Source organism: Macaca fascicularis, chromosome 1 (genome assembly GCF_037993035.2).
Source record: "Macaca fascicularis isolate 582-1 chromosome 1, T2T-MFA8v1.1".
NCBI classification, from domain to species: domain Eukaryota; kingdom Metazoa; phylum Chordata; class Mammalia; order Primates; family Cercopithecidae; genus Macaca; species Macaca fascicularis.
In genome coordinates, this window is record NC_088375.1 from 221,995,969 (window position 1) to 222,018,276 (window position 22,308).

Below are 22,308 nucleotides of genomic sequence, written 5' to 3' on the forward strand. Positions count from 1 at the left end.
CAGACAGAGTTTCATCACTATGTTGGTCAGGCGGGTCTCAAACTCCTGACTTCAGGTGATCCACCCAACTCAGCCTCCCAAAGTGCTGGGATTCCAGGTGTGAGCCACTGCGTCTAACTATTTTTTTGTTTGTTTTTTAAAGATGTTGTTCTGTCACCCGGGCTAGAGTGCAGTGGCACAATCATAGCTTACTGCAGCCTCAATCTCCTGGGTTCAAGCGATCCTCCCACCTCAGCCTCCTGAGTAGCTAAGACTACAGGTATGTGAGTCACCACGCCTGGATACTTTTTTAGTAGAGACAAGGTCTTGCTGTCTTGCCCAGGCTGATTCGGAACTCCTGAGCTCAAGTGATTCTCCTGCCTTGGCCTCCTAAAGTGCAGGGATTATAAGTGTTGGCTTCCACACTTGGCCTCCTCCAGTTCTTCACTTCTCTTTAGACATCTGTTACCTCCTTGTTAGTTTCTGTGGCTGTTCAGTGGGTTAATACTGGTGGACACCCAGGGTCTGGAACATTAGTGGGCAAGAACAGCGAGCCAATCCACATGGAAAGCACGCTCTTCTCAGGATCTTTCACTGCTCGCCAGATGCTGAGACCCTGGCCACTCCTTGTGAGTCTCCACGTGGTTCCAGAAGCCTTAGTGGGTGGACACACAAGGAGCCACTCTATTCCCGCTGCCCTGGAAGGGGATGTCCATATTGTGTATTAGCTGGAGCCTCTGGGAGGCACCAACCCTTGCTTGTTCCCCTGATGACTAGCAGCCCTTCTTGAATTAAACTGGTTGTAGCCAGTAAAGACAGCCACATTCCCTTTAAATAAAATACTAAAACTATACAGGCATGTAACACTTTTAAAATATTTCCATCTGACATTTAAAAAGATACATCTTTTGGGGAAGCTAGGTCAGATCGATGAAAGATCTCGTAACACCTTCCTTCTCTCCCTATCAAGGAAGAGACTAGTGCAGCGTGTTTTGGAATCACACATCATCCAAGGGTGGAGAACGATCAAGTGCCTGTGGGTGATGAGTGACCTCCCTGTGCTGAGGAAGCCTGCATAATGGGCACCCAAGTGAAGGATCCTGCTGAGGATTCAGGGGCTGGTGTTGCTGTCAGGGATCTTAGCCAAGAGCCTCAGATTCCCTGTAAAATGAGGATGATGTTGTCCAACAGCTTACAGGACCCTAGTAGGATCCAATAAGATGGTTTATGTTTAGGGCTTGGTACAGGGCCTGGCACATAGTAATATCAATACATCTTGATCTTTTTTCTCTTCTTAGCAGAAGTCCCAGCGTTTTCCACATTTCAATCTCATCTCCTATTCCTGATAACAGGGAGGAAACAAGAGCCCAGGGCCTACAATGGGACTCAGCTTCTTCAAGTCACCACAAATTTCATCATGATTCTCCCTAACAGCGGAGCCCCAGGAGCCAGCAGGGGGCAGGGCAGGCAGTTCAGCACTGGATTCATTCCTAATAAGATAAAAATTTCCAATCTGTGGGTCTCGGGTGCCATTTGCTCTTAGATCAGACCATATGGTGTAATTTAGTGTTGCAAGGACTATATTTTACAGTATTTTAAAAAATTTCCTCTTATGAGCTAGGTGCGGTGGCTCATGCCTGTAATCCCAACACTTTGGGAAGCCGAGGCAGGTGAATCACTTCAGATCAGGAGTTTGAGACCAGCCTGGCCAACATGGTGAAATCCCGTCTCTACTAAAAATACAAAAAATTAGCTGGGCATGGTGGCACTCGCCTGTAATCCCAGCAATTGGGAAGGCTGAAGCAGGACATTTGGTTGAACCCTGGAGGTGAAGGTTGCAGGGAGCCAGGATCATGCCACTGCACTCCAGCCTGGGTGACAGAACAAGAAAAAAATAATTTACTACAATGTAAATATTATTTAAGTATAAAGATTTGTGTTGTAATTTATGTATATGAACGATATAGAACTTTCAAAGAATGCAATGTGATATTTTAAGAATGGTTAATGGCCAGGTGCGGTGGCTCACGCCTGTAATCCCAGGACTTTGGGAGGCTGAGGCAGGCAGATCACGAGGTCAGGAGTTGGAGACCAGGCTGGCCAACATGGTGAAACCCCGTCTCTACTAAAAATACAAAAAATTAGCTGGGCGTGGTGATGGGCACCTGTAATCCCAGATACTCAGGAGGCTGAAGCAAGAGAAAGAGAATCGCTTGAACCCGGGAGGCAGAGGTTGCAGTGAGCCGAGATCGCGCCACTGCAGTCCAGCCTGGGTGAAAGAGGAGGACTCCGTCTCAAGCGGGGGCAGAAAAAGAATACTTAACTTGGTTTGGAATCTCAAAACAAATGAGATTTTAAAACTAATTTTAAAGACACTGAACAATAATCCTTTCTTCTTTAAAATATATTTAGAATAACACAATTTTAGCTTTGAAAGGAAACATTACAGTTTTTAAAAATATTGAGTTTATTTTATTTTAATTTAAGACAAGTTCTCACTCTGTCATCCAGGTTGGAGTGCAGTGGCATGATCACGGCTCACTGCAGCCTCAACCTCCCAGGCTCAGGTGATATTCCTGCTTCATTTCCCCTAATAGCTGGAACAACAGGCATGAACCATCATACCTGGATTATTTTTGTATTTTTAGTGGAGACCAGGTTTCACCATGTTGCCCAGGCTGGTCTTGAACTTCTGGGCTCAAGCGATCCACCTGCCTCGACCTCCCAAACTGCTGAGAGTTAGCCCTTAAAGGCATGAGCCACCACACCCAGACCTAGGTTTATTTATTTGTTTGTTTGTTTATTTGTTTATGTTGGAGATGGAGTCTCACTCTGTCTCCCAGGCTGGAGCACAGTGGCATGATCTCAGCTCACTGCAACCTCCACAATCCAGGGTTCAGGTGGTTCTCCTGCCTCAGCCTCCTGAGTAGCTGGGATTACAGGCATGTGCCACCATACCTGGTTAGTTTTTGTAGTAGTATTAGTATTTTTTAGTAGAGACGGGGTTTCACCATGTTGGCCGGGCTGGTCTCGAACCCCTGACCTCAGGTGATGTGCCTGCCTCAGCCTCCCAAAGTGCTAGGACTACAGGCGTGAGCCACCATGCCCGGCCTATTTTTTTCTTTAAAGCAGTTTTAGATTCACAGAGAAACTAAGCAGAAAGTCCAGAGTTCTCATCTATCCCCTTCCTCCTTCAATATACAGCACCCCCACAGGATCAACACCCACACCAGCGCAGAGCATTCAGCACAGTCAATCAGCCACATGGACACATCACTATCACCCAATGTCTATAGTTTACATGACGGATCATTGCTGGTTTTTACATTCTATGGATTTTAACAAAGGGATAATGACATGTATCCACCATTAGAGCATCATGCAGAGTAGTTTTGTTTCCCTAAAAGTCCTCTGTCCTCTTCCCATTCATCCCATTGTACTCCCAACCCGTGGCAACCACTGGACTTTCTACCATCTCCATAGAAAAAGGCAAAAGCCTTTTCCAGAATGTCTAACAGGATGAGTCTTTTCACATCGCCTTCTTTCACTTGTACCATAACGTGCATTTAGGAATCTCTCATGTCTTTTTATGGCTTCAGAATAGCTCACTGACTGGATAGTCACTGACTGAAGGGCATCTTGCTTGCTTCCAAGTTTTGGCGATTATGAATAAAGCTGCTATAAACATCCAGGTGTGGGTTTACTCATTTTGTTAAATACCGAGGACTATGATTACCAAATTGTAGGGGTATGGCACGTTTTACAAGGATTTTTTCTTTATTGACAATCTCACTTGTTCGGTATCACTGCTAAAGGTCAGGGACTTTGTCTCGATCATCCTGGGGTCCCACTGCTGAGCAGGGAACCTGGCACTTGGTAGCAAATGCTGTTGACCACGTGATGCATGGAAATGTTTGTCATCAGTATAGCCACTAAATTGCTAACTTAGGGATGTCAACAGCTCGCTACCAATAAGAGAAATAAATTGGATTATGGGAAAAAAAGCCCTTTTGATACTGTGGCTGCTCCATGTGTGTCATGAAAGTCCAGCAATTGGCCAGGTGCAATGGCTCACGTCTGTAATCCCAGCACTTTGGGAGACTGAAGCAGGTGGATCACTTTAGGTCGGGAGATTGAGACTAGCCCCGCCAACATGGTTGAAACCCTGTCTCTATTAAAAATACAAAAATTAACTGGGCGTGGTGGCACATACCTGTAGTCCAAGCTACTGGGGAGGCTGAGGGAGGACGATTGCTTGACCCAGGAGGTGGAGGTTGTGGTGATTGAAGATTGTGCCATTGCACTCCAGCCTGGGCAACAGAGCGAGACACCATAAGAAGAAAAAGAAAAACAAAACAAAACAAAAGGAAGTCCAGCATGGTAAGAGGTACATAGAGGCGTATGTGGGTGAGCTTCATTTGTTTTTCATCCTTTTGCCTTTCTCTGGACAGAATTCTCATTGCAAAACATTCCAAAAACACAGAGCAAATGTCTCCTCTAATCTTCCCCTTATCCCAGACTCCTCTCCAGAGCATAGGTGCTCGTGTCTTCCAGACATTTCTGTGACTTGCTACACAGAAGATCAGATCAAATGGACATGTCCCTAAAAAGGTGGTGACTTGCCAGATCTGGACTCACTTTGCAGGGTGCTGGGACCTCTCCGAGAACCAAGCGGTAGCTCCAGGCGCCAGGGCTGCGGGCTCTTCTGTGCATCTTCAGGAGCTTTTATTGACCTTTCTCAGCACAACCCCCTTCTCAGTTACCAACTTCCAATCCGAAAATGACATCCCACTAGATCCGGAACTGCCACCCAGTTAACCCTGATTGAGTTTTCAACTTTCTTCTCATAAAGTGATTAAATTAGATAGGCATTTATGAAAGTGAAAGAATTAATAATAAGATGAAGGTCAGAAACTCATGTGTTCACTTATTCCACAAACACTGGTAAAGTTTGACTAATATGTGACCTTCATAGTGATACAGGGAAGGATTTATATATATTTACATATACATATATATGTATTTATTTATTGGAGAACCTTTGGCCACATTGAAAGTATCAAAATGTTCCAGATTTAAAACAGCTTCAAGAAGACAGTGATGTCATCCTTAAAAAACACAATAAAAATCTCGGTGTATCCACTGGTCACCTAGGTTTTGTGCTACCTAACATGGTAGATCATATGCCCATTCGGGCGGAAGACAGGAGCTACAGAGGGCGTAATTTATCTCAAGGTTAAGGTCAAGGCTTCACTAAAAGAAATCAGGTCTACATTACAAAGTAAGGAGGGGGCTGGGCCGGACCGGACTGAGTGTTCTAACGGGACCCTGGGAGGGAACCAAGACAACATAAAACATGGCAGGTATTTTGAGAGCATCTGGGCAAAAGGATTGGAAGACTGTTTTTTAGATTGAGTTTAAAAATTATAAAAACGTAATTACAAAAGAGATAATACAGACTCTTAAAGCATCACACTTTCTTTGAGGGCAGAGAGGGCAGATACAGTCTTGGCTCCTACTGGAAGGTGAAGCATCATGACTCACACACATGATGGGCTTCCCCAGAATACCAGCTTGGGACAAGTGAATCTGAGTGTGTGAGCTGGGGCAGAGCCCAGAGAGGAGCAGTGTGGTCAGACGTAAGGAGGGAGACTTTTCAATCTGGAAGCATGGATGGTGGAAGCTGTGTCTGCAGACTTTGGGAGAGAAATGAACCCCTTGGGGGGTTCTGCACCATCCCCAGGACCCCAGTGAGAATCCTGCCCTTTGGGGGGTATTTCTACCATGTTCTGGTTGCCTGTGCTTCTGAAGGTGCTCCTCTGCTGTCCAGGTCAGAGCACCCTTCGGAGCCCATCTGAAGGGACGGCCTGACCTCAATTCCACTCACAGAATTTCTACTGGGATTCCAAAGCTTCTCCTGGGCTTTTGATCGGGGTCTCTAAAATATTTCTGAACTTCTGTTTTCCTCCCCAAGCCTGCGCTGTCGGGGAAGCCGAGTCCTCTGCTTCCTGGAAATGTCAGCGGATCTCTCCTGCGCCCAGGAGTATGGCCACAAACAATGCTAAGAGATATTCTCCCTGGAATCAGCAGTGACCAATAAATTCTCCCCAAATTCTACTGAGCGATTTGGGTGCACCCAGGAAGGCACAAAGCAGGGAGCTCCTCAGCTGCTACTCTGGACCTAAAGTGGCACCTGGGACCGATGGAGGGAACCTTGTCTAACTTGTACAGGAAGAGCTGATTCCTCTGGTTTACCTAGAAGTGCCAGGCTGTTGGCAAAGCCTGGGACAGGTCCTGGTGCAGGGGCCATCCCTTCCCAGGCTCCCCTGGCCCAGTCTTAGACATGATGAGGCTGCACCTGGAAAGCAGTGAGTCTGTTTCTGAGGCAGGGCTTTTCCTTGCCTGCGGTGTGTGCCCTCTGTGCATTTCTAACAGTGAAAAATCTCTGACCAGGCCCTGCTGGCCTCCCCTAGTCCTCAGGAGGGTCTCATTCCAGATCACATTTATGACTGTCTTTCCCAAGACCAGGGCCTGCCCCTCTTTTTTCCTCCAATAAAGATCTGAGGAGAAGGTCACTCTGAGAGCAGACAGTGGATGCTGAGGGAGGCGCCTGCAGCAGTCTGGGGTGGGGGAGGTCTGGGAACTCCCTGCAGGCTGGATGGAGCCAGGGGGACTAAGGACAAGAACAGGGTCAAGAAAGGGAGTGTCCCAGAGGAGCTAATGGGGGCCAGATTAAGTGTGGAGGAGAAAGATGGCAGCAGGGTTGGGGACTCGGTTCTCTGACTCTCACAGAGCCACATCCCTGATAAACTGGGGACTTGGGTCTGAGACCCTGAAAGGACTTGGACCTGGATGTGGGGCTGTGAGTTTCCAAGGACTTTTGATTTCGCCCTGGTCTACATGAGGTTCCAGTGGCTGCCTGACCCCACCCCAGGGGCAGAGAGGTGGTCTAGCAGGGAAACCTGGGGAGAGAGAGTCAGTGGCGAGCACCCACCCTGGGTGCAATGACAAGAGACAGGTCAAAGGGAGGAAGCCTTGGCGTGTGGCCAGGGGGAGGGAGGCACTTTGAATATGGGGCAGTTCTGTCTCTGCACTTGTCACAGCCTCACAGGACTGTGAGAATTGAACTTTGCAGGAGGGAATGAGGGAGAATGGGGTCTGGACTGGAGTCCCTGTCATCCAAGTGACTCCCTATCTACTCCTGCAAACCAGGGGAAGGTCTTGCTAGGAGTTAGTCAAACCTGGGCCTATCAGGCTGCCTGGCACTTTCTCATGGATCCGGAAGGAGCACAGTGATCCTCGGTCGAAAAAATCTTGCATTGTCCAGGGCTGAGGATTGTCAGGTGGCCCTGGAGGGGAAGACTCTGGGGAAAACCACAGAGAAGATTTGGAACATCTCTTAACGCCCAGTGCCTCCCCTTCCTATTAGTTGGGCGTGGTGGCAGGGGAATCTCTTCAACCAGGGAGATGGAGGTTGCGGGGAGCTGAGCTCGTGCCACTGCACTCCAGCCTGGATGGCAACAAGAGCAAAACTCTGTCTCAAACCAACAGTAACGACAAAAACAAAACTTCCGCTGAGGGCCTGGGATGCGCCGCCTGCTATACTGGGTGCTGCCGAGGAAGATAAACAAGAAGCAAGGCAGCTGGAAAATGAGCTCAACAGAATATACCTGGCTCGTCACTGCAGTGCAGATCAGAAAAAAAAAAAATGTCTGTGCAGATAAAACATGGATCCGGAAGGATAAAATGTGCAGAGCCGTCTGTTTTTTTCGTTCTTCTTCTTTCTAAAGACAGGGCCTCACTCTGTTTCTAAGACTGGTGTTCACTGGTGCAATCTCAGCTCACTGCAGCCTCGGCCTCTCAGGCTGAACCGATCCTCTCGTGTCAGCCTCCCAATTAGCTGGAAATACAGCTGTGTGCCGCCATGCCTGGCTCATTTTGTTTATCTTTTGTAGAGACGAGGTCTCACTGTTGCCCAGGCTGGTCTTGATCCTCCCAATTCAGGCTCCCAAAGTGCTGAGATTACAAGTGGGAGCCCCGTGTCCTGCAAAGCCATCTTCATAATCCGTGTGGAATATGATGGTTATCCCATATCCTTTAATCACTCTTTGTCAGAACATGAACTACTCTCTCACTGCCCATTAGAAATATACAGGAGAATGAAAGAAAAAAGTTAATATTGTCCCGGCACAGTGGCTCAGCCCATAATCCCGGCACTTGGGAGGCCAAGGAGGTCAGATCACCTGATGTCAGGAGTTCATACCAGCCTGGCCAACATAGTGAAACTCCATCTCTACAAAAATACAAAAATTAGGTTGGCATGGTGGCAGGTGCCCGTAATCCCAGCTATTCGGGAGGCTGAGGCAGGAGAATCACTTGAACCAGGGAGTCAGAGGTTGCAGTGAGCCGAGATTGTGCCATCACACTCCAGCCTGGGCAACAGAGTGAGACTCCATCACAAAACAAAACAAAAAAAGTTAATATTTATTAAGTGCACTGGAATTTAAAACAGTAAGAATTCAAGCACTTTATTTCCTTGGGAAAACGCACCAAGAGCTGTTTAAACAATTATTGCCTTCCCCACAGCACAGCACAGAGGAGGCAGCCGGCATCTTCCAGGCCTTGGGGCACTGACCTGCTTCTTTCTGAATGGAGATCTGCTCCCTACACACTCCTCTTTGTGCTCCTCAGGTCATGAATATCTCTGAGGCCCATGAGTGTGAGGTCTCTGGCTGGTGGCATTCCTTCCTGTTTCTCGGGACTTTCTTTTTTGGTGGGTCTCTGGGCACAAGGGATGTGAGCCTGGGGAGAACAGGCTGGACTCTGCATCAGGACGCAGAGGCCCTGGAGGGGCAGACACTGGAGCAAGCAGGTGCTGAATTTACCTGGTTTTTACTCAAAGGAGGCCCCTCACCGCTGTCTTCCCTGGCACGGTGACTCCAATAAAAAGAAAAAAGGTGCTCACTCAGCACATTTCCTGGAACAGCAAGCAGAAAATATCCCTCTTGGTATTCGTATAAGTATTAGGACTAGTGTTAGTGCTCGTACTTGTATTAGTATTAGTAAGAGTGTTAGTATTAGTATTAGCATTAGTATTGTTTATCTGAAAACAGAGAGAGAAAAGCTGGTTTCTGTCTCCTTTTGATATCATAACTCAAGGTGCCCTGGGGATCTCGAGTGCATGGAGCAGGGAGTCTGAAGGAGTTTGTCCTTTGGGTATGAACCCATGGGAAGTAGGTGTGTATTCTGTGGCCAAACTCACTGGCCTCTTGGCTTAGTGGAGACAGAAGGGCCCAGGACCCACCTCTGAGCCTTTGCTTCCTGGGACCCCTCTCTATCTTTCCATGTGCATGCCTGAGGGGGTTCCTGGTCCTCACCCATCCACATTGGCTCTTCTTGAGATGATGCACTCACTGTACACCTGCGTGACCCTGTGTAGAAAGAATTCCAAAAACCCACGTGGGTCCACATAGAGTGAGGCTGCCTCCAGACAGGCACAGGGTCCCCGAGCCTCTTAGCCACTGCCAGAGCCTGAGACTGGGGCACTCACATGGAGACAAATCCATGGGGCTTTAGAAGAGGCTGGGTTGGTGGGAGCAGAGGAGGGCACGGATGGAAAGCAGGGGTCCCTGGAAGCTTCAGGGCCACAGGCACTTGGGAGGGGAGAAGCCATCATGGAGAGAAAGGTCAGAGCTCCTTCCATGCCCTGACGTCACAGCGGGTTTCCCTCTCTCCCAGCTCTCCCTGGGCTCTTGTGTCAGGGAGTCAGGGCTGGCTCAGCTGGGGATCTTTGGTGAGTGGGAAGGACATAGGGCACTCGGGGTCTCAAGTTCAACTTTTAACATGATCCTCAAATGAGAGGTTTCACCCAGTGGCCTCCTGTCCACAGACCCCATGTCTTCTTGCTGGACTCCTGGGGGAGCTGCCCAGCCAGGGACATGAGATGTTTCACTTTTGTCTGCCAAATGCAAAGCCGTCTTAATCTATGTGAGGCCAGCTCCGTGCTGGAGGGTTGTGGTCCGCAGGACTGGTAGCCCAGCCCACCAGCTTCAGGCCCTCCCTGGTTAGACAGTGGAGCCTGACTAGGTACCCTCGCTTTCCCGCCTAGGAGTTTGTCTCTCTCCCACCACCACCCATGGCACCCAGGTCGCACACACCGAGGAGCATCCAAAGGCCAGGGCTGATCTGTCCTTGGCCCCCTCCCATGCTGGTCAGTGTCCAAAGTCCAGAGGGTTCAAGACAGCAGGAGGACAGGGACTCAGCCCAGCCCCGAGCATGCGCACACCCACCTAGGCTGCAATAGCATCCGGGCTCCACCCCAATCCCTCTCCAAAATTAGAGCAGGTGCCATGAGAGACCACGCAGTGGCAGCAGGCACCTCCAGCCGCAGGGGAAGGGGAAAACTCCTGGGTCCTCCAGAGCACTGGGGGACGTCAGTTGGTAATTGCAACCTGGGCAGCTTCTGTTGCACCTTTGGAGCTACTGCCCTACCAACTCAGGAGGACCAGGATTCCCTCTTGTCCCAGGCTCCTGTCAGCTCCAAAGTGTATGCAGCCTCGGCTGTGCCCTCTCTCTGTATTTCCCCACAGAGGGGACAGGCGAGATGAAGGTTCACAGGAGCTCTGGCCAACGCTGCACAAACAAACCCAACGCTCCTGGGTCTGGTTTAACGAGCCCCAACTGCACTCTTTTCAAGAAGATTGCGGGCTAACAGCACACAGTGAGGAGTGAGGTTGAGGCTTGGTAGAGGCTTCAGACTTGGGCGCAGGTCCCGTTTAGCCATGAGAGGGTATGGGTGACACAATTTGCTGCCTCAGTGACATGGGGCACAGGCCTGGCCCACAACCCTGCCAAGGCGGGTATCTGTAACAGCGGATCATGGTTCACAGGCCCAGCAATCGGGAGCATCAGGCTCTGTGGTCACCCCTGTGGTGGGCAGATCTTGGAAACACAGCCTCAGGAGGATTTCCACAGAACCTCCCTTTGAGGCCCAGGAACTTGACACTATTAGCAGGGCGGGCACAGTGGCCGCATAGCTGGCCAGGTCCTCGAACCAGGTGCCATTTCTGCTTCCCAACCAGGCCCCTGGAGCACAGCCCCAGCTCTGCTTTCTGAACCTGGCAACCACACTTCATGTGCAAGCATGGCACCACCCCAAGGCCATTTCCTCAGGGCCGCTGTCTGCCCAATCTTTTGTGCCCGACTGAGTTGCTCCCCAAAGGTGAAAAAGTAAGGAAAAAAAACAGATGACTTAAGAGAAAAATGGGTGAAGACCATTGGCACACCTGTAATCCCAGCACTTTGGGAGGCCAAGGTTGGCGGATCACTCAAAGCCAGGAACTCGAGACCAGCCTGGTCATCACGACACAACCCTGTCTCTACTAAATATACAAAAATTAGCCAGGCTTGGTGGCACGTGCCTGTAGTCTCAGCTCCTTGAGTGGTTGAGGCATGAGAATCACTTGAGCACTGAAGTAAAGGATGGCAGTGAGCCCAGATTGCACCATTGCACACCAGCTGGGGGGACAAAGTGAGACTTTTCTCTCCAAAAATTAAAGAAAAAGAAAAGAACAAGAATTGGTGAGAATTTATCAAAATGATCTAATTTTATATGGTTGTTTTGATGTTCTCAAGCTGAACCTCAATGATAGACAAATTAGTACTGCATTATTTTTCCATCAGTAACTCAATAACTAGAGATTTCTGATGTACAAATCGCTAAAGCAAGTCAATCAAATACAGAGGACACCAGAAAGTGTTCACTGAGGTTCTCTTTATTTCTGATATTTCTTTGTAACCATCTTTGCAGGGATAACATTCTCATGACTATAGAACTTTAGGTTCTGTCTCTGACTCTGCAGGACACGGGTCCCTGAAGGTCTCACTGACTCCACCTCAACGTTTTCCTCCAGTCCTGCCCCCTGCTGTTATGTTTTTTCCGTTGTACTGAGCACTTGCCTGAAGCAAAGAGTTCAGTGCTTCCTTTAAGCTGTACACGTGGCCTGGGCAAAGTCGCTCATGCCTGCAATTCCAGCACTTTAGGAGACTGAGGCAGGAGAATCCCATGTGCCCAGCAGTTTGTGACCAGCTGGGGCAACCCTGTCTCAAATTTTTTTAATAAAAATTTTAGAATTATTAAAAAGGAAATAAGAAATAAGAAAAATAACTTTCACGTACATACTAGATTTTAGTGTCTAGGTGCCTGGAAGAGAACTTTGGATGTATCTACCCCGCTAGGCACGCCTTCCCTGGCAGCAAAGATGGAGCTCCAGTTCCTCAGACGGTGATGAGCCGCAGGAAGGGCAGGGGGTGGGACCAATGAAGATCCTCCTGGGCTGCCTGACTTCCCTCAGTGTCTGCATCAGCTCAGCCCAAAGTGGGGTGAAGATCTTCCAACTGACACGAATCAAGGAATTCAAACTCTCCCAAGGGGCGGGATACGTCTCCAGGCTTAACTTGCTCAGCCCGCTGGTGTGGCGCAGCAGGTCCTTCAGGGCATCCACAGACATGAAATTTTGACCAAAGTAGAAGGTGGTGAGCTGGAGGCCGGGCAGGATGGCACTGAGTTGGGAGTAGTGGATCTGACAGCCCTCCAAGATGAGGGTCTCGAGAGTGGCAGCAACTTTCTCTAGCAGAGCTCCGAGGGGCTCAAGACTGACGCGGAACAGTGACACGTGGCTGAGATTCAGATGCTTCAGGTAACCGAGGCTTGGGTACTGGGAGAGACACTTCACATCCTCTTCCAATAGGTAGCCACAAGTCAATTCCAAGTTCTCCAAGGGGTTCTGGAGGCACCTGTGGAGATCAAGAAGTTAGTTCTGGGCAATGGCACCAGTTAGATGAAGGTGGTGGGGAATAACCTCAAGGGAAATGTCTGCTTCACCCAAACACAAGTTTATTCCCATCATGTGATGATGGTCTGCATGCAAGTTGCTGCGTGATGAGGACTCTGATCATTCAGGACAGTCCCATTTTAGCCTCGGCCCTTTCGCCATTGCTTGTGTGATTGATTCAAGGCTGCAAAATCTCTAAAGCCTCTTTTCTTCACTTTTTAGCAGAAAACTTCATCTCTGGGCCACAGGTACCAGGTTGGAGATGTGCACAAAGAACTCAACTGAGCAAGGTCTAGGGACATCAGCTGGGGCTACGTGCCGGCAGGGGCTCCCGGACATGCCTGCATCGGCAAACCACCTATCACTTTTTACCACTCCCATGCCTACTCCCTCACCCTCCATTCAAGAAGTACACATTTCCCATGTCAATTACCTTTCCTGGAGTTCGAAACAACCTTTTACAGACAGGGAATTAGAGACAGAATCATTCGTGATCACTAAGCTGGTGAGGACAGAGCTTCTACTGTGACATGCACAAGTTTGGTGCACTTTTCCTCCTTTCATAGCCTCCTCTATTACCTCTTTTATATCATATCAACTTGAAACACACCTTGAAACAAGAAATTCACACGTGCACCCTCAGTAGAGCTGAAACCCCCACTCAACTAGCTCGTACATGATATCCTTCTCTAGCCTCTACCCCAGGTGACCCCGCTGCCCACATTGGAGCGATCCTGTGATAGCCACTCCATGACATGGAGCCCTGAATGGGACAATGTGTTGACATTCTGGTGTCCCCTTCACTGTGACGTTGCCACTGACTGGCACACAGTACATGCCTTCCAGTGTTTGCTGTAACAAAACAAGGCTGTGCTGTGGTCCGCAGAGAAAGTGCGCAATCCTTTCTCACCTGATCAGCTGTTCCAGGTGCCCACTGAAGAAGGTGACCAATTTTATTTTAAGCAACTAGAGATGTTCCAGCCTGAGGAACACAGAGCCGAATTTGGCGACTAACCGTCCCTCGAGGTCATTGTCTGACGTGTAACGATGGCACCTGGAGAAAACGAGTTTGCGAAGATTCTTCATCTCCTTCAGGTAACAACGAAGCTTTCTTATCAGACGTGGCCAGGACATGTTGCGGATTTCCAGCTCCTGAATACTATTCAGGTGGATTAATGTCAGTGGTTTTCTGAGATATTTAATCGGCGTTAGATAATTCACCAACTTACTACAGCACAGGTGTACTAAACCTCTCCTTTGGTAAACCCACTGAAAGAGGTATCTCAGGCATTCATCCTGGGGTATTTAAATATTTTTAAATAAGAGCAATTCTTATTCATTGATCTTTAAAATTCGTTTTGAATGTGTCATTTCATTTGAGACTCAAAACCACATTAAGCATTTTTAAAATATTGCACTACATACTTTAAAGCACTAAATTCCTGTTATATGTTAACATTTCAATTTGAATCTTAAATGTGTTGTATGTAAATCACAAATACATATTTATTCTCTATAAACATTTACATAACAGCAGATTTTTGGAGATACCACTCAATATCATCCTGTTTGCATCAATAAATTACAACAGATGGTCTCACCTACCAGCAGATGGCACATGAGTCTCATGGGTTGGACATTTTCTCTCAGGATCACTAGTGATGAACTCAGGCCTTCCCCGCCCACGCCACCCTCTGCTGGCTGCTGAGGCTCTGCAGTTTGGGGGAATCATGATTAAGTAGTGGTGGTGTGTAGCAGCTGAGTCCTGTTGCCCGCCCTGGCATCCTACTGCCTCCCTGTTATCAGGAATGGAAGATGACATTGAAGGGTGAAGAATGCTGGGACTTCTATTAGGAGAGGGAAAACGAGAACAAGATGCACGTATTGAGCTCTTACTGTATGCTAGGCCCCATTCCAAGTCCTGACCATGCACCATCTCACTGGGTCGTACAACGGTCTCATAGGATGGCGGGCATCATCATCCTTATTTTACAGGGAAACTGAGCTTCTTGCCTATTTCATGCCCAACAGCACCAGCCCCTGAGTCCTCAGCAGGGTTCTACACTTAGGTGCGTGTTGCGTAGGGTCCTTCAGCACAGGTGTGGTCACTAATTACCCCCAGGCACTTGATCGTTATCCACCCTCTAAGGATGTGTGATTCCAAATACGATGCACTAGTCTTCCCTGACGGGGAGAAAAGGGAGGTGTTAAGAAAAGGTCTTTCACCGATGTTATAGGTATTATATGCCTACATAATGCAAGCATTTTGCTAAAAGGGAATTTGGATGTCTTTATTGGCCACAACTGCTTTAATTCAGCAAGGGCCACTACCCACCGTGAGGACAGGCATGGGTTGGTGATGCCCTGAGGCTGCTGCTCACACAGTCTGGAGCTCCCCTTCCAGGGCAGAAGCCATGCCTTGGGCAGTGAAGTCCTTTCCCAGCACAGGTAACGGTCAGGAACTGAGAGTTCTGGATCCACCCATTTGGAGTGAACAGGGTCTCGGCATCTGGACAGAAGTGAGGGCCCCTGAGAAGAAGCAGCTGAACTTCAGTGGCTGACACTCACTTTCCACTTAGAATGCTCCAGGCCCTGTGTGTGTCTCTCATGTGCATTAACCCACTAAGTAGTCACAGAGAATAGCAAGAAGGTAACAGATGCCCAGAGAGAAGTAAAGAAAAGGAGGGAATTGATCCAAATGATCAAATTCCATTTTGATGGCTTGATTTCTGGGAGCTGAAACTCTTTTGTCACAGACAAATCAGTGCCTCCTTTCCTCCATCAGTAACTTGAGACTTCTTAGGTTTACATTGTTAAGCCAGGTGAAGTAATCATGGAGGACACCAGACAGTTTCCATTCAGTTTCCCTTTATTTCTGACCGATTCTTTACAACCATCCATGCAGAGGTAACTCTCTCATGTGTCTCTCCTACCTGATTTTCACTCTAGCAGTTCAGATTCCCATTTCTGTTTCTCTGGGACACAGATCTCTAAAGATTCCATCAACTCCAGCTCAACTTTTCCCCCAGTCCCACCACTTCTGCATCCATGGTGCGTCTGTGCTCCCTTTAACATACACTCATGGCCTAGGATTCAGTTCCCAAATGACCAGAAGAAAGCTCTAAATACATCCACCCTGATGGACAGGCATTCAGCAGAGGCAGTGACTGGGCTCCAGGTCATAGGAGGCCCTGATGCCACAGCGAGGGCAGGGGACAGTGCTGAACACAACAGTCTTGGGCTGCCTTAAGTCCCTCAGTGTCTTCATTAGCTCAGCCCCAAGTTGAGCAAATCTCCCCCAGCAGAGAGCACCCTGGGCATCATAACTCTCCAGAGGGGCAGGGTACAGCTCCAGGCTCAGCTTGCTCAGCCCGACGGTGTGGCGCAGCAGGTTCTCCAGGGCGGCCACGGAGATGAGGTTCCCATAGAAGCTCAAGGTGCTGAGCTGGGAGCAGCGGCTCAGGGCAGGCAGGATGACGCTGAGTTGGGAGTCCGTGATCCCACAGTCCTCTAAGTCCAGGGTCTGCAGGGTGGCCTCAACTTGCTCTAGCAGAACGGCGAGGGGCTCAGGGCTGAAATGGGTCAGTGTGATGCCCCTCAGGTCCAGCTCCTTTAGCTGACGGATGCTCGGGCACCAAGAGAGATGCTTCAAGTCCGACTCTGACAGCAGGCAGTCGGTCATGACGACCGTCTCCAAGGGGGCCTGGAGACACCTGGGAGAGAACAAGGAGGAGTTAGAGGAGAGTGGTGGGAAGACCTCATGGTGAGAGATGACAGTCTCCACAACCCAAGGCTGCTCTGCTCATCTGAGGATAGTCAGCACCCGCGGTGTGGGAACGGAGACTCTGCTCCTTCCAGACAGTCCCAATTGAGGCTCAGTCCTTCACCATCACTCAGGTGACTGGGTCAAGCCCATGAACTCTAAGGCTCCCTTTCTTCATCTGTCAGGCAGAAAAGCACATCTCTGGGCCACAGGAGCACCACGGAGACACAGGCATAAAGAATAACCCAGGCGGAATCCTGCAACATCAGCTGGGGTGGCCAGGCTGCAGGAGTCCCTGACACGCCTGTATCATCAGCAAACCGTCTATCACTTTCTCCCTTCTTCACTCCTGCTCCCTCACCCTCTATTCCATCATCATGTATTTCCCGTACATTAGTTACCTGACTTGGAGCTCAAAGCATTTTACTGACAGAGGGAGAGACAGGATTTTGCCTGTTCACTAGGCAGGTGAGGACAGACCTTATATTTTAAAACAGAGGGGTGTGATGGGCTTTCTCTTCTTTAGTGCCCTCTTCAACTCCCTATCTCCCATCATCTTAACTTAGACACACATCCTCGGGAGGAATTCACAAATGTACTCTCACTAGATCTGAACCCGCAGTTGCTAGCATCCTAGCATGGCAGCCTCTCTATAGCATCTAGCCCAGGAGATCCCTCTGGCTTATTGGGATGGTTGTGTGACACCCATTTTAGGACAGAGCTGCCAACAGGACAATGCATGGACATTCTAGTGTCCCCTTCACTGTGACCTCGTCACAAGCTGGCTCACAGTAGATACCCCCTGGTGTTTACTGTAATAGAGAAAGGCTCTGCTGTGGTCTGCACAGAAAGCTCACCATCCTTCCTCACCTGAGCAGCTGGTCCAGGTGGCCTTCGAGGAAAGAGACAGAGTGCATGTAAAGCTTCTGGAAGTAGTCCAGCTTGAGGAACTGAGAGGTGAACTGGGTGACAAACTGCTCCTTCTTGTCTGGGGGAATGCAGGCAGAGACATGGATGTTGAAGAGGACAAGTTTGCGGAGATTCCTCATCTGGCCCAGGTAAGGGGCGAACCTTATAAGAATGGACAGCTCCCAGGGGCAGCACACTTCCACCTCCCGGATACAGTCTAGTTCCACCATGTTCAGGACCTCTATGACACTGTGGATGGGCATTCCAAAAATCTGCAGCTCTTTGCAACACACATGCAGTAAGCCTTCTCTCTGTTTGCCCCACTCTAAGAAGCGGGTGAGGCATTCATCCAGAGTCCCATTCTTGAAGCAAAGGTCTAGGGTCACCATCAAGGGCTGCTGCCCACCCAGCCTTGGACAGTTCTCTGCTGTTTGTCTCTTACTCAGGGCCTCTGGGGAGGGTGCAGAAGCTCCAGACCATATGCCCCAGAAGTTCTCATCCACATCCCGCAAGTCCAGCACTTGAAGTTTCCACCGCCTGTGGGTAAAAGAGAAGAGAGGCTCCAGATTTACTCAACGATTTGAGCTTTTATCCACATCCCAGACATCAGTGACTCCCCTCCCTGCTGCTTCTCCCACTCTCTGTCTTTTCTCCATCCCTCTTTCTCCTTGAAACCTGCCTGGTCCCCACTGCTAGTGTCTTCAATTGCCACTGGGAGGAAGCAGGTTCCTGATCCTTCAGTGGGCCCTGCATGGTGAGCAGTCTTTTCCCAGAGGAGCTGGACAATGGCCAAGGCCTCTCTGAGCTTCCCTGCCAGCCGCATCAGAAGCCTTTGGGCCACCCTTGGGCCTCCCACTCCTTCTGACCCAGCCAACCCTACCCTGGATGTCTGGGCCCTCCCCACCTGGCCAGCTGGGTCACCTCACCTGGGGCGAACCTTCTGGGCAAGCAGTGCATCAAGCCCCTCCAGCACAGCTCCAAAGGTCTCCAGAGGACGTGACTTCATCAGGGACCCTAGAGGAAGGCAGGTGAAGGGCCAGGCCTGCACCATAGTTTTCAGGGTCTCGCAGCATCTCCTGGTAAAGGCCTCTATGAACAGTGAGGGAAAGAGCTCCCTGGGCAGCTCCTCCAGGGTGGAGATGGCCAACGCTCCGTCCCTCAGCAGACTCTGCTCAGCCAGCTCCAGGAGTCTGGGTGGGGCCTGGAGGCTCATGCTGATGAATCTACGTGGAAAACTTTCAGAGAAAGAGCATGATTTTTATGGCAAATCACATTACTTCATCATCTCCTAGTGCCAATGCCATTGCTCTGGTAGAGGTGGAAAGGTACTTAGTTCACCCCAATTCCACTCTGAACTTTCTGGACACAGATCCGTAATTCTGCTCCTGCTGGTACCATGAAGATTGTCTTCCAAACAATGAGGAGGGGCAAGGTGACCACTGGCCCATTCATTTTCAACCATTGCTGCACTAAATCTCAGTAACACTGGGAAGCGTTGCTGAGGATCCTGAAAGCTAAGCTCCACCTTTTCAAGAAAATATTTCTTGTCACTTACCACCCTAAAACAATGGAATGAGAATGTCCCGTGGCCCCACACAGCCTACATTCTCAGTTCCCACAATTAACATGCTTGCAGAAGACTAAAGGGACTCCTTGGAATCAGTGCCATTATTTTTTATTTTGAAAAATTGTAACAAGAAATTGTGAAAGCACCGTGACAGTATTCTAGAGCCTGTGGAAGTTAGGGATAAAAACTCTAACTCTCAGATGAAGGTTCCAATGTTGATCTCTTACACAGACTCACAATGACCCACTTTGGGATGGAATCTAGGGAGAAAAAATTGATCCCATGTTCAGAACAAAGCCTCCACTCTTGAGAATGGTCTATGGAATATTTAAGGTTTTAGTAAAAATGAGAGCCTAACATGTAAAATCACAATGCCATCAAGTCTATGAACTATAATTTAAGGGCATAAAAACCAATAATTTCAAATGTCATGAAATAGAAATTCAACCAGTTGTAAGTTTTTAATATCTTTTGTTTAAAAAAAAACTGCTTCGATATGAATTTTGAAATGACAAAAACCAAGGACAAATCAAATTTTGGGGGATGAAGACAAAACTACATTTAGAGGAAAAATCAAAGCCTAAATCGTTCATCTGAAAACAGACAAGGAAGTTCTCTCTGCCCCCTTGGGCTGCATGTCACCATCCCTGACTGGCTGGCTGCAGATCAGATGGGCATGAACCTAAGGAGGGGGTGACTTACCAGAGCTGGACTCACTTTGCAGGGTGCTGCGACCTCTCAGAGAACCAAGCAGTACTCCAGGCGCCAGGGCTTCGGGTCTCTTCTGTGCACCTTTGGGAGCTTTTATGGACCTTTCTAACCACACCCTCCCCTTCTCAACAACCAACTTCCAATCAGAAAATGAGTCTGATTAGATTCTGAAGTTCCACCCAGTTAATCCTGATTGAGCTTGTGACTTTCTTCTGATTAATTGATTGAATCAGATATAGATTTATGAAAGTGAAAGTATAAATAATAGGGTGAAAGTCCACAACTCATTTTTCCTTTATTCCACAAACACTGATGGAGTTTGACTGACGTGAGAGCTTCATAGTGATGCAGGAAAGGGTTGAATCTGTTTCTGGCATTTGACAGAAAAAAACAAAACCTTTGTTGGGAGATATTTGGCCACATAAACATTATCGAAATGTCTCAGAGCTAAAACAACTCTAAGAAGACAGTAATTTCATCCCTAAGAAAGCAGAATAAATATCTCTGTGTATCCACTGGTCGCCTGGGATTTATGCTTTCTAACATGGTAGATCATACGCCCATTCAGGTGGAAGAAGGGTACCACTGAGGGTGTGATTGATCTCACGACAAAGGTTCAGGCTTCTCCGGAGGAAATTAGGCCAAAATTACAAAGTGAGGTGGGGGCTGGGCAGGATGGGACTGGGTGTCCTAATGGGACCCTGGGAAGGAACCAAGACAACACAAAACATGGTGAGTATTTTGTGGGGGAGGAGACAGAAGGATTGGAAGACTCCACTCAGATTGAATTCAAAAATTAAAAAGGAAATAATTACGAAAGAGACACTGTAGACTCAAAACATAATATTGTCTTTGAGGGCATGGGACGAGATACAGTCCTGGTCCCCTCTAGAAGGTAAAGCGTGTTTACTATCCCTCTCCCCTCCCCCAACCCCTCAACAAGCCCCGGTGTGTGACGTTCCCCTTCCTGTGTCCAAGTGTTCTCATTGTTCAGTTCCCACCTATGAGTGAGAACATGCGGTGTTTGGTGTTGTATCCTTGCCATAGTTTGCTGAGAATGATGGTTTCCAGCTTCATCCATGTCCCTACAAAGGACATAAACTCATCCTTTTTTATGGCTGCATAGTATTCCATGGTGTATATGTGCCACATTTTCTTAATCCAGCCTGTCATTGATGGACATTTGAGTTGGTTCCAAGTGTTTGCTATTGTGAATAGTGCCACAATAAACATACCTGTGCATGTGTCTTTACAGCAGCATGATTTATAATCCTTTGGGTATATACCTAGTAATGGGTTGGCTAGGTCAAATAGTATCTCTAGTTCTAGATCCTTGAGGAATCGCCACACTGTCTTCCACAATGGTTGAACTAGTTTACAGTCCCACCAACAGCGTAAAAGTGTTCCTATTTCTCCACATCCCCTCTAGCGCCTGTTGTTTCCTGACTTTTTAATGATTGCCATTCTAACTGGTGTGAGATGGTATCTCATTGCGGTTTTGATGTGCATTTCTCTGATGGCCAGTGGTGATGAGCATTTTTTCATGTGTCTGTTGGCTGCATCGATGTCTTCTTTTTGAGAAGTGTCTGTTCATATCCTTTGCCCACTTTTTGATGGGGCTGTTTGTTTTTTTCTTGTAAATTTGTTTGAGTTCTTTGTAGATTCTGGATATTAGCCCTTTGTCAGATGAGTAGACTGCAAAAATTTTCTCCCATTCTGTAGGTTGCCTCTTGACTCTGATGGTAGTTTCTTTTGCTGTGCAGAAGCTCTGTAGTTTAATTAGATCCCATTTGTCCATTTTGGCTCTTCTTGCCATTGCTTTTGGTGTTTTAGACATGAAGTTCTTGCCCATGCCTATGACCTGAACGGTATTGCTTTGGTTTTCTTCTAGGGTTTTTATGGTTTTAGGTCTAACATTTAAGTCTTTAATCCATCTTGAATTAATTTTTGTATAAGGTGTAAGGAAGGGATCCAGTTTCTGCTTTCTACATATGGCTAGCCAGTTTTCCCAGCACCATTTATTAAGTAGGGAATCCTTTCCCCATTTCTTGTTTTGTCAGATTTGTCAAAGATCAGATGGTTGTAGATGTGCGGTATTATTTATCAGGGCTCTGTTCTGTTCCGTTGGTGTATATCTCTGTTTTGGTACCAGTAGCATGCTGTTTTGGTTACTGTAGCCTTGTGGTATAATTTGAAGTCAGGTAGTGTGATGCCTCCAGCTTTGTTCTTTTGACTTAGGATTGTCTTGGCAATGCAGGCTCTTTTTTGGTTCCATATGAACTTTACAGTAGTTTTTTCCAATTCTGTGAAGAAAGTCATTTGTAGCTTGATGGGGATGGCATTGAATCTATACATTACCTTGGGCAGTATGGCCATTTTCATGATATTAATTCTTCCTATCCATGAGTGTGGACTGTTCTTCCATTTGTTTGTGTCCTCTTTTATTTCGTTGAGCAGTGGTTTGTAGCTCTCCTTGAAGAGGTCCTTCACATCCCTTGTAAGTTGGATTCCTAGGTATTTTATTCTCTTTGAAGCAATTGTGAATG

At 48.1% G+C, this 22,308-nt stretch overlaps 2 protein-coding genes across 2 annotated transcripts; both read right to left on the bottom strand.

The window, feature by feature from the left end:
* Nucleotides 1-12,212: 12,212 nt before the first annotated feature.
* On the bottom strand, nucleotides 12,213-14,117 carry LOC102136658 (PRAME family member 1; the record flags this gene model as incomplete). The annotated part of the gene is given in 2 exon segments (XM_005595953.2): nucleotides 12,213-12,774; nucleotides 13,723-14,117. Coding segments are annotated over 2 exon segments (957 nt in total), but the record flags the coding sequence as incomplete, so codon positions are not given.
* A 1,846-nt stretch (nucleotides 14,118-15,963) lies between these two features.
* Nucleotides 15,964-18,697, bottom strand: LOC102140054 (PRAME family member 12). The gene is made up of 3 exons (XM_005544754.4): nucleotides 18,411-18,697; nucleotides 17,446-18,021; nucleotides 15,964-16,525 (listed from the first exon to the last, which is right to left on the bottom strand). The coding sequence occupies exons 1-3, from the start codon at nucleotides 18,695-18,697 to the stop codon at nucleotides 15,964-15,966; spliced, it is 1,425 nt and encodes a 474-aa protein (XP_005544811.3).
* Nucleotides 18,698-22,308: the final 3,611 nt, after the last annotated feature.